This window comes from Vidua chalybeata, chromosome 4, assembly GCF_026979565.1.
Source record: "Vidua chalybeata isolate OUT-0048 chromosome 4, bVidCha1 merged haplotype, whole genome shotgun sequence".
NCBI lineage: Eukaryota > Metazoa > Chordata > Aves > Passeriformes > Viduidae > Vidua > Vidua chalybeata.
In genome coordinates, this window is record NC_071533.1 from 61,898,431 (window position 1) to 61,910,855 (window position 12,425).

Genomic DNA, 12,425 nt, shown 5'->3' on the forward strand with positions numbered 1-12,425 from the left:
AAACATAATGCATATGGATCACTTGGGTTTTTTATTGCAGAAAGTTCAATGTGTATGTAAGTTAGTTACATGTTATTTTTTATCTAGTTCATATACTGTGTCAGTTAAAATTTCATTTGAGTTTGAATATGCCTTATTAGTCCTAGTTCACTCTCCCTAACAGTAAGATTGCAGGGGCTTTTTTCCTCTGCAGAAAGCCAAACTGTTCACTCATAAGCTCCCAGACTTTGATCTTAAATGTGTATGTGAGCAGGTAGTTTGGGTTTGGTGGAGAGGGGGTGGATTTCGTTTGGCCTTTGGCTTCTCCTGTATATGTGTCTCTGTTCAAAGGGTGAGAATCTTTCATTTTCTTCTGAAATTCATTGATGACAAAAATATATCCCTTTGTTCACGTGCCAGTGTTGTCCCTTATCCTAAACAGTGCTCTTCCCTTTTGCCGGGAATTTCTGAATTCTTGGCTTTCTTTGCAGTTTAGACAACAGGGTTAGGATAATGCATTAAATGATCATCTCTCCCAGATTTAAGCAGTCTACTGAGGGAGGTTTCTCAGTGAGCAGGGACTTTTTAGAAAAATGACAAACCTGGTGGTTTTCTTTTCTGCAATGTCTGTGGTGACAGGTGTTTGAAGGAGTAAGCAGCTTAGGTTCTTCACCCTGCATGGTCCAGCCCATTCACAGCCACATCCATCCCCCCAGAGGAGGTTGCTCAGAGCAGGATGTTATAAAATACACTGGTTGCACCAAATCCTAAACCACATAAAATTAATAGCAGAAATTTAGCAGGTAAATCAAGAGCCTGGCTCTGCAGCTGAATCATTTAGCTCTGAGGATGAAAAATTTTTGATCCCAAACCATTTCTGTCTGTGCATTGACTGAGTCAATAGGCAATCTGAGTCCCTATTGTAGTTTCCTACCCTGAAGCCTATCTACTTTAATCAGGTGTTTCCTTCAATGCAAGGAAACCCAGTTATTGTGAAGTGCAGAGTAACTGGGAAATTCTCTCCTATCTCTAATTCAAACTTCAGTAAATTTACCCATAGAGTTTATGCTACATTACCTCAACCTTTATCTTTACATATTAATATTGCTGTTTTTCTGTAGTAGAACAGAATATATAACTGGGGTTTCTTTATCTTTTGTCATTGAACCTGTCATTTTAAAACATAAACATTCCTGACTACTTCTTATAAGATACTTTCCCCACAACACTCAGTCACTGAATTGGTGACTTCTACATCAGAGAAGAACAGTTTTACTTGCCTTTTTATCCCCCTTATTAGATATCAAGAGAAAACCCATCTTATGTAAATTGGATCAAATAAGAAATGCGTGCAGACAGCAGGGGGCTTTAAATCTGTCTTTTTAGAAGTCTGATAGAAACTTCCTATTTTAACTGGAGGAAACACATTTTGAAGGTAAATGCTAAAGGAAGGAGATTTGTTAAGAGCTATTTTAGATCCCACTTTATTCTGAGGGAGAACATCTTTCATCTGCACTTTTGATATCCATCCATATCATTAGCATTTGTTTTTTTACCAGTGGGGAACTGTTCATAGAGAAGGTGGAGCTGGAATCCTTCTCCTCCAGGGCATCTTTTGCTTCTGTGCTGAAGGACCACTTCTGGTGGGTTACAAATTAGTGTCTGCAGATCAAGCCCATAAGTGCATCTCTCATCAAATCTCTCAAGCATTTCTGTAATATATAATATATTGGTCCTATTTTAGCAGAGTTTTAAATCTATTGGCTTCCTGGCTTAAGTATTTTTCATGGCATTAAAGCTTGAAGCATAAAGGAAACATTTGTGTGCTTCTTTGTCAATGAAAGGGAATAAGGAGAAGTGCCCTATTACCATCCCTCTTGTGTAACCATGCTGAGGTAAAAAAGAATCTGACCCCAAATGAATTGTGCTTTCACAGTAAACAAAGAGTCATTGTTGCAGCATTTTCTTTATTATAGATGATATTTTAAAATAATTTCTCTATGAAAGGCTGTTACTCTGGAAAACAAGGTACTGAGCTTCTGGTAATGTGTTATTGGGTTTGTTTGTTGGTTTTGCTTTTGTTTTATTTTAATTTGTGCACAATCTGTCTTTCTAATAGTGATATAGGGCCTGTCTTTGAAGATGTACAGTATTATCAGTTTCCTATAATTTAATTTTTCACCTTTTATTCTCTTTTTCTAGATTTATGTATCTATTGACTTGGGGAAAAAATGGAACCTTTTGCAGGAACGAGTTTCTAAAGATCATTTTTTTTGGTAAGAAGTCTGTTATTTTTGAAATAATAAAATGAGCAATAAAAGTATTTCATTCTAATCCAAGGAGATGTTTACAGAGTTAGGAATGGGGACTGTGTGAGCCTTGGCATCCTTTGCAGATGATGGCAATGTTTCTGTATCCTCTATTGCAAAGTCATACTCATGCCAGGGATCTTACTGAGTATCAGCACATGGAAGGGCTGTAGGTCTGGATCTACGGAGGCCAAGATTTAAAGAAAGCTGCAATGTTGAATGAAATTGCTCACCATTTTACTGGTGAAATTGATCTTTAGAAAGGAGAGGAATGTTTTTGCAGAGAAAGATCTATAAAATTTTTTTAAGAGAGGCTGGATCATACCTACATGCACTGCTAAAAAACTGGTGGAAAATATGACTTTATTGAGAACATATATATCTAATTATTTCATTTTCAGCTCAAGTATTGTGTAGGTATCTCACATTGTATATGTATCTCACTAAGTATTTAAGAAGTGATTTTAACAGGTTTTCAAACATTTTTCAAAATGTTTGAAAATCAGGTTATTGTCCTTATTTTAACAAATAAAATTATTTTGAAAATTGTATAGCTTATTTAAAACCAAAATTAAACTTTTGATAGTGTTTTAATTAATTTTATTTTTTTAATTGGTCAGTTTCACACTCCCACCTTTCACATTTAAATTCTGTGTGTATTTTTTATTATAGGTTTAAGTCATACTACACTAAACTCTTGTGCTCCCTAAATGGCTTTTAATTCCTAAGTGGACTCTTATCCTTGTCAGTTGTGCAAAGTATAATTTTCTATATGTCTATGGAAACATATCTGGCTTTCAGTGGTAATTTTGTGGTTTGCTGGGGGTGGTGCCAGTATTGCAATAAGTGCCTGCTATTAGTTTCGTCTGTGACCCTCCCAGTTTTTCATGTAGTTGTTTCGCTCTTGTGTTGAAATAAATACTCATCCTGGCCATACTTGGGGTAAAGCAAAGCAACAAAACAAAACCTGCATAAACTGATCTCACAGAGGTGTTATGGTGCCCACAGATACTTTGGCCACTGCCCAAAGCATAATTTGGTGAGTCCAAGGGTGTGCTGCATGTGTGCTGCTGCTGCTGAAGCTGGGCAGGGGGAAGGTTGTGACTGGGGCAGAGACACAGGGACAGTTCAAACCCTGTCTGAAAGAGCTGGGAGCACAAGATCTAACCTGCTGCTGCCCTGTTGGTCTCATTAGCCCTGGGCACAACACACAAGCTTTTTCACCCTTCCAAGTGCCTCATTTTCAATCTGCAACCTACTTACTGCCCATAATTTTATAAAAGTAGCCTATGGTCAGCTTGTAGAACATTCATCTGATTTATTTCAGTTAGCCTCAACTTTATCTGCTGAAACAGTTGAGTTGAGCAGACACTTTCTGCTTACTTGCTCCTGCAAAGTATAGCTTTGAACAGCAATGAACAGCTTATTTCTGCACAGCAGATGGAGTTTCATAGGCCATACACTTTTCAGGTCTTTTAAGTACCCTGTGGAAAGGTATGATTGTTTTTAAGTAGCACTGTGTGTCAGAAATGCCATATCTGCCTTATATCCAATTCTTCCCTAGTGAGATTATATGGGATGTAAATAATGAGGGCATGTGGTTATGTCTTTAATAAAAATATTTTAAAATGTATGAAGTCTGGAAACCATCCAAGTCACTAACAGGTAAGAAAAAAGAGTGGCAGCCTCTCTCTCACAGATTTTTTTTTTTTTTTTTATTGGAGTTTTTGCTCATCTGACACTTAGCACACTTAAATTATGAAAAATACAGAGAGCCACTGAAATGTGTGTCAGTTTTGCTCCAACCCAAATAACTTGTCACTGTTTTGTGTACATAAGGATTAAAGCCTACAACGGCATGTTTAATATATAAGAATCCTTATGTTTCCTTATACCATAGGAATAGGATAGGAATAACTCCAATGTAGTACTTCAAAGTCATGGCTGTTCATAAATGTCATACTCCTCACAAATAAGAATTATAAATCTGAAGAGTCTGTACATTTATAACTGGTAGAAATATTTTCTAGGGGGTTGTTTTCCTCTTTTCTATATATAGACCAGAGTGATTTCTCTCAAAAACTGTATCAGCCAGCAACAGCAAGGGTTTGGAAGCAGATGTTCAGTGCATCACTACCAAATTATCCTTCTCATAAACTTACATGGAATAAAGATCTATATTTTACTTCTATCTCATATGGAAATTTGCAATATATAAAGAGTGAGCTGTGAGTGGAGAGTTGGACACGATGGCTTTCCAGTGGGAGTTTGTCTGTCATGTGAGACTTTCCAGTATTTTATGGCCTTTGTCACCCAAATTATCTGAGTGCTCAATAGAAACAAGTGTTTGTGTTGTTTTCAACAGATGTAAGAGTTGGGCTTTGTAATAGTTTGACTGTAAGGACAAGTCTAGTGTTGTTTTCCTGTCAACATACATCTGATGTGTTAAAAATATTGTGCCAAACTAATTGTACATCTCATGATAAATGAGGGCATGTCTCTTGCTGATCGTGGCTGGTTGTGCCAAGAACATTTCACTGGGCAGATTTTTAGCAGATGTTTCCTCTTTGATTTCAATTTGATCTTTGCCACTGAGGTTAATAATATAGCCTAAGATTTTTGTTTCAGTCTGGTAACTACAAATATTATCAGTCATAATATTTTCCTGTGCTTTGTAGAAACCATTTTTTTGTGCCTCCAGAAGCAGCCATATCGTCATGCATTTCCTGAATAAGCTTTTCTTTTTGTTTTCAAAATGAAATTAAAATCTAAGTACAATTAATTTGATGGAACATGTTATGTATTTATATTAAGGGAAGGTCACTAGACACTGAGTATTCTAAATATTTATGTTCAGATACGTATTATAGATTTATAAGCAACATATTAATATAATCTTCAAGGGTTTATTTGCTTTCCATGTGTTCTTGATCCTTCCTTAAATATCTTTCTAGATTTTATGTGTGGAATTTGATCTTTCATGGTAGTGGAACTAATGAAAATAATATTGGCATCAGTGGAAATTGTATACAACCATCTCTAGTTTAGGAGCACAGAATATTTTCTTTCTTCTGTGATACAGTGTGATCTTTTCTTACACCATCCTAGCTGATTTTCCTATTTGTTTCATTTATTCTTTTGAAAAAGAAAGCTGGCTAAGCCTTCATAATGCTTGTCTTCTCCTAGCATTTTAGTAGGCAAAGGAGGCTTACCAGAGAGCTGGTTGATGCCCCAGGCCTCTCAGTGTTTAAGAGGCATTTGGGCAAGGCCATCAACCACTTGCTTTAAATTTTGGTCAGTAATAAATAGGTCAGGCAGTGGGACTGGAGGGTTGTTGGTGCATTTCAAATGATAGTTTATTCTACCCTATTATAAAACCAAAAGAGCTATAAAGGAGAAGTATGAAAGTCAGATTTGAAACTAGCAACAAAATAAAATACTAAGTCACACTGTAATTTTAAAAAAATTGTATCAACATACAAAAAATGAATATCTTTTTTCTGTATAAATACTAATTAGCTATTTTTTTTAAATTTTGAGCAACTTCTTTTTTTCTGTAAAATTAAGAAACTTCATTTGCTTTGACCAGTTTTACTTCTGCCTACAAACTGCATTTGCCCCAGTGTGATGATTTCAGTTTAAGAGATGTTATAGCACCCATCCTTTATAAGTGCTTTTTTCAGTTCTTAGTGCACTTGTAGCATGGAATGCAAAGATATGAGCTATCCCAGCCAAACATCAAACACTCACCCATTACATGGTATAGAGCTGCTTTTGTGTATGAAGCTCATTTTAAAAAGTGCTGTATTACATGGTAATCCTTGAGAAGAAGAAAGAGTAGTGGAGTTTGGGATTCCTCTAGGTCTGCTGCTATTCTTCTCAGTCCCCAAGGCTTATGCAGCATTGAGAAATCCTTTTGATTTCTCAAAATAGGTCTTAGTAATACATTAGCAAATAATAGATTGTGAATCAGCTGTCTACACCAGCACAAATATTCCCTGGGACAGTAAGAAATGAATTGGTAATTACCAGAGAATTAGGCTCAACACATTTCTTTTATGACTATCTAGAGCCTTAGGAATTCTTTATCCTTGACTCACTCAGATATTTCTATCCTATGCTATGGGCATCAGTTGCTCTTATTTTTAGCTACAGGTCTTCCATTTTCTTGAGAGGTAAGAACATAAAAATAAAAAATGATGAGTTTATTTTGATGAAGCAGTTGTTCTCAGGGGACAAAGTTCTGTTCTCATAATGAAATTCCACACAGATACTCAGTACAGCTGTACTTGGTACAGCTGTACCAATTTATGTCAAATGTAGTGGGTGCCTGGCTGTTCAAGTGTCAGGTGAAAGAGAGGATTTCAGCCATGTTATGTCCTGAAGGAGAGAAATGCAGAGAGGACTTCACTGAGCCTTTGTCAATGAATTTTTTACTCTTTGACTTAATCACTTGAAAAAGATTTTGTTTCTGTGTGATAAAGTGTGTGACTGGTTTATGTGGCAAGGTTTGGTAGCAGGAGCGTTCAGGGCTTCTGTAGGATGAGATCAGGAGCTGCCCTCATGTCAGACAGAGCCAGTTCCAGCCAGCTTCAGGGAAAACCCTCTACTGGCCAGACTGAGCCTGTGGGTGATGCTGGTGGTGCCTCTGTGATAAGAGATTAAAGGGTAAAAAGTGCACAACAGGTGTGAGAGAAAGGGGTGAGAATATGTGAGAGGAAGAGCCCTGCAGACACCAAGGTCAGTGCAGAAGGAGGGGGAGGAGGTGCTCCAAGTGCCAGGGCAGAGACACCCCTGCAGCCTGTGGTGAAGGCCAGGGTGAGGCATTATTTTATCCTGTTATTCATTAGCAATAAATTAAATTACTCTTCCCCAAGTCAAGTCTGTTTCACATGTGACAGTAATTTGTGAGTGAGCTCCCTGTCGTTACCTCCACTCTTGACCTTCTCATTATATATTCTCCCCCTGTCCTGCTAAGATGGGGCAGTGAGAGTAGCTTGTGAGCACCTTGTGGCCAGCCAAGGTGAACCCAAGGCAGGGAAAAACCACAGTAGCTCTTCTGTTTGGACAAAACAGCAGGAAAAACTTTTTTGTTAAAAAGCATTTAAGCATAGGAAATAAAGAATAACAGCACATGTTGGCTGTGTAAGGCACTGACTGAATCATTAAAGGTGTGTCTTTTGAAGTGGATGGGAAGGCAACAAGGCCTGAAACACAAATCAGTTATAAGCAGATCTTTTTTAGGTTGTATGAATCAAATCATAGTTTTGTCTTCCTGAGTAGCCAGCTTGCCAAGAGTCAATGCCATTTTAAACTACTTAGTGAAAACATTTGTATACTTTTAACCTGCTTTCTAAGCATGGCAGTGCCCTTAAGCCAGTTGATAGAAATCAGTCAGTATCAATGGGGAAGATGTTGCTTTTTGGATAAACTTTATTCCTGGTAATAATAATGAATATTGCATAACTGTGAAATTTCAGGTGAGTATTGATGTTTTCCTAATGCTGCACTGAATTAGAGGAAGACAATGTTGGGGCATTTAGGGAAAAAGAGAGGTAGCTGTATTAAAGAAAAGATTTTATTAAAATAATACCAAAGGTCTCCCATAAAACTTCTAACAGAAAATTCTAAATTCTTAGAATTTCAGTACGGTTACTTAAAACTACAGAATGCCTAATGGTTGTACCGTGAAATATACATTTATACACCTACTAAGACAAACACAAAGGGCTTTTCAGTCACCTCCTTTGCACCATTTTCATGCTGATATTATGCTGTTAAGGTCAGTGAAATTACTTGGTAAAGCACTAATGCAAAAAATTATGAAGAACTAGGTCATACAACAGCTAATCTTTCAGGAGAACTTCTATAAAGTGTAAAAACTCATATGCATAAGAAAATCCCTCATAAAAATTTCTAAAATTACATTCTGCAGAACTGTTTTTCCCAAGAGGCTCAACATGGTGTCAGACAAGCACAAGGGAGTTTGTGTTCACAGGAAAAGGAAGAAGCATATTGAGGCTGCTTTTATTTACACCACCCTGCAGTCAAGTTGGACTTTTTTAAATCTGAAGTGTTGTAACCACCCTGTTGTGTGATCTGAAGTGTTGGTGTGCTGCACTTTCTTTATCCAGCATGGTACACTTGGTCAAGAAATATTTCTTTTCCTAGAGGAAGGCATGCCTGATCTGAAAGTTAGTCTGAAATTCATTGGAAAACTCAGCAGTTGAATGTAAACATTAAAAAGTCAACCAGAAAGCCCTGAATTTGCCTAAGTAAAACTACTAAACAAACAAGTACTCCCAGATTGCTGAGGTGAGAACATTTTAATTGCAAAGTACTCTGAGAAGAGTGGGGGAATTTTAATCAAACCAAAAAACAACCACTACTGAAATCGAGAAAAGGAGATAGCTCCTAAGAAAGTGCTTGTTCCATCTGGAGGAAAAAAAAAAAAAAAAAAATTTATTCTGAAATGCCAACCAAAAAGGAAGAAGCTGTCAGATTATCAGGGTCCATTGTATCTGTGCTTTATAAGACAGAAGAGGTCCTATTCTAAAGCCAGCTGGGGAACAGTAAACTGTCCTTGTGAGTGGATGTGTGGACACAAAGCTCATACTGATACAGTGCACTTATGTTGTGGTAGTAGTAAGTTTGTAAATGAAAATGCAAAAAAACCCCAACTTTGTCTTACATTTCTCCCTCAATATGAAAAAGTATGCAACTGAGCTTTCCTTTTCAGAGGACCACATAAGGTTTGTGTTCCTGTATGCACCTCATTTGCTATTATTTTCAGAAGCTGGGCAGAGGGCCCTGGTCTGTGTTTAGCTTTCAGAGTATCACACGGCTTTTCCTCTGGTTCATGATTTAAGCACGAGTGAAATAACAGCATTATCTTTTAAGTACTGTTGGCAGAGGAGTCCACTGAAATGAGATTAGTTTATTCTTCAGGGATATAGCTTCAAATTCTCTATATTAGTTATACTCTCTTCTGGAGATTTTCTTAGCAGCTGTAAGAGATTTGGTCTTTTTTCAGTAAAAGAAGAAAGGACGATTCCTAAGTGTTTGTAAAGCTGGGTAAAGGGACTTTGGAGTTCAGAAAATCTGCTCCCTAGCTGACATTCAAAAGTAGACTTTGAGGGTGTAACATCTTCATTGAGTAAATAGTGTCTGCTGCTAGAGTTCATCAGTACAATTAGAGTAATGAAAAACACGAATAATATTTTTGAAATATTCTGCGTAATTTATAATTAACTAAATAATTATAATTAATAAAAGTGTATAGGAGAAAAGTAGTCTGGGTAGGAAAGTTTCATTCTGCAGTGTTCATTAAAACAGATCAGTTACATCTTCTTTCACTGAAAAATTACAATGGAAACAAGATTTGAGTCTACATGTGTCAGTTGCCACTGTTAGGAGGGGCATGATAGACGTGAGATCATTGTAATTCTGAGCTGTTGAAATAAAGATGAGAAGGTAAAGATATTAACAAATACCTCAAACTGTGCTTATGAAATCATGTGTGATAAATTATAGATACAAGAAGTCATTTCAGAAGTACCCAAAAACTTTCTTTGCATTATTGATGTTTATTAGCATGTCAGGCTCAGACTCAGAAAATTCAACCCAAAAGTTTTTTTGGTTCAGCTGCCTGAGGTCCAACACTAAAAGTAAAATATTCAGCAAACATTTTCTTCCCTCAAATTGCTGACTACAGAGTTATAACAGGCTTGATTTTGTATTGTAGCTATCTAGAAACATAGATAACAGCACACACAGCACAAAAGTTCATAGATCCCTTCCCAAGCTCATTTTATTTTCATCAGAACTCAGTGGATCTAAAATCTTCTCTAACCTAACGTATTGCCTCCAAAATGCTAAAATAGTTTGTGTTTGAGAGATCAAATTCTTAATAAATACAAGATTTTTTCCATGCTTTGCTAAAAAAAAAAAAATCCCACTATAAGTTTCTCTGACATCTTATGGCTTGGAGGGGGCTCATCTTTCCCCTTCTCTTTCCTCCTTTGGACTGATCATTTATCTTATTAGGGAAAATCAGCATATGTGATTATTTCTGGTTGTTATGCAGCAGTGGAAGTCATCCAGTTTCTTCCCCCTGGCCTGTTGTTCCTGAGGAGCCATCAATTACTGAGTCTGAGTTTTAACCACTCCTCATAAATCACTGCTACTAAAATCATTAAATAATGATGCAATTTCAGTCCGAAGTATAGCTTTATTGCATTTGCTTGTTAATAATTTTATCACAATGATAATTTTCTCTTAAGTATCTTAGTGCTCCTTTTTAATATCTGCATCCAGCTGCACTTTATCACTCAATGTCTCTCCTTTGCATGTCTTCAGCTTGCATCTTCTGACTCGCTGACTCTTGCCCTGCCAGTGAAGGGCCTTGAGAAAAGTGATGTCTGTGGGAGTGGGGTCGGATTCTGTTTCACGTTGTGACAGCACAACTGCCAGCTCAAAGCTTTCTCTGCAGAATCTGCCTGACTAATGCCAATAGAAGGGCCAGAAAAAAGCACAGTTGGGGCTGCCATTCCCAGGCTGGGATGGAAGCCCTGAGGGCAGAAAACTCATCTTTTGGCTGAGCATATTTGACATGAGAGATATTGGGAGAACATCATCCTGTGTTCCCATTACACCTTTACAAAGTTAAACTGTACCTTGATCAACCCTGACTGAATTTCCTTCTCAGGATATTTTTCTCAAAATTATTCTTCACTTCCTTTGCCAAAGCAGAATGTGCTCTTCTCTTGAGTATACTAACCGAAGATATCAATTTGTTATGGAAACCATGTGTCAAGTTTAAGATACTTCTAATAAGAAAGGAATCTAACTCTTTTTTTAGCATTAAATCTGCTTTGTAGTCTCAAATGTTAAACATAATTGTAAAAAGATGCTATAGCTCTTGCCAGCACATGTGAGTGTCTGCATATCTGTGTGTGTGTATATCAAGTTATGATTATGAAGGTTTTTTCCTGATTTCATGCATATTTCTATTCATTTTTTAATTGATTCTACTTGTATGCATTTTTTAGTAGAAGAGATTTTAAAGAAATTTAAGGAAAGCATAATGTAAAGTAGAAAAAAAACTATTTATAGATGTTAGTAATAGGACATTATAAATGGGGTTTATTTTATTCCCAGCTAGAATTCTAAAGCTGGTTAGTATGAAATTATCTCTTTTCTTCCATCCACATGATTACTATCCTGTAGCTGGCTCTACATAACTTGATTATATTATGTTCTCAGGGCTGTTGCTGGAGTTGACGGGGACCTTGATTTAGTTCATATGGAAATCCAGGACCCCAGTGGAGGTATGCAAATGAAAATGTTATCAATTGATACACTAGTATATAGTTGTTTATCTTTGGTTTAGAGGTACTTTTCGGGCTGTTTTTAAAACTAGTCAGAAGAGAAAATGTGCAAGTCAGATTCTTTCTCTGTTTATTTGTAGTCAGCAAAACTGTCCTGTTATATAAAAATATAGTGTAATTTAAAATCTACTTGTTTTTCACTTTAAGAGGAATTGATGTCAAGATGCTAAGCTCTGTTGATAATGTCCATTAATAGTGCAATTTATCCTGACATTTAAACATTGAACAGTTTTTCCTGATTTGCAAATAAAACTTGCAATGCAGCGTTAATGCCGGGTAAGTGTCTGTTAATGTGAATCATTGCTCGTGTCAGGTCTAGTGCAACAGCCACCATCTCTCAGAATTTCCTCATGTTATAGTATCCAGTATACTTTGAAACTTCAAAAGAAAAATAAATGGAAAAGCAGATTAGTAGTCAGAATGTGCTTAAAGAGTCACCATGATTCCAAAAGCTTGTATCGTTTCTTGTTACCTATCATACTCTTGAAAGATAATTTAATTCCTTGAATCAGATCATCTAAGTTCCTGTGCAGTTTAAAACTGAGTCATAAAGAATGCACAGTTTTACTTGCTCTGTTCCCATAGCTTTTCTTAATTATAGCCCTATTAAAAAATCAAAGTTACCATATTATAAGCTGAATGAAAAAAAGTCTAAATCTTTTAGCGGTAAGATTTATGAGACATGGTGACAGCTCCATCAGCTGTTTTCTTTAGAGACAATGTAAGATGATCCTTCAGAGCCTGAATG

At 36.6% G+C, this 12,425-nt stretch overlaps 1 protein-coding gene across 1 annotated transcript in view; it reads left to right on the plus strand.

Annotated features, from left to right (window-relative positions):
• The window catches only part of SORCS2 (sortilin related VPS10 domain containing receptor 2), a 526,356-nt gene that overhangs the window by 426,529 nt on the left and 87,402 nt on the right, over positions 1 to 12,425 (plus strand). The window contains exons 5-6 of the mRNA XM_053940374.1: positions 2,182 to 2,255; positions 11,553 to 11,617. Coding sequence (XP_053796349.1) covers positions 2,182 to 2,255; positions 11,553 to 11,617 — 139 coding nt within the window. The remainder of the gene's footprint in view (positions 1 to 2,181; positions 2,256 to 11,552; positions 11,618 to 12,425) is intronic.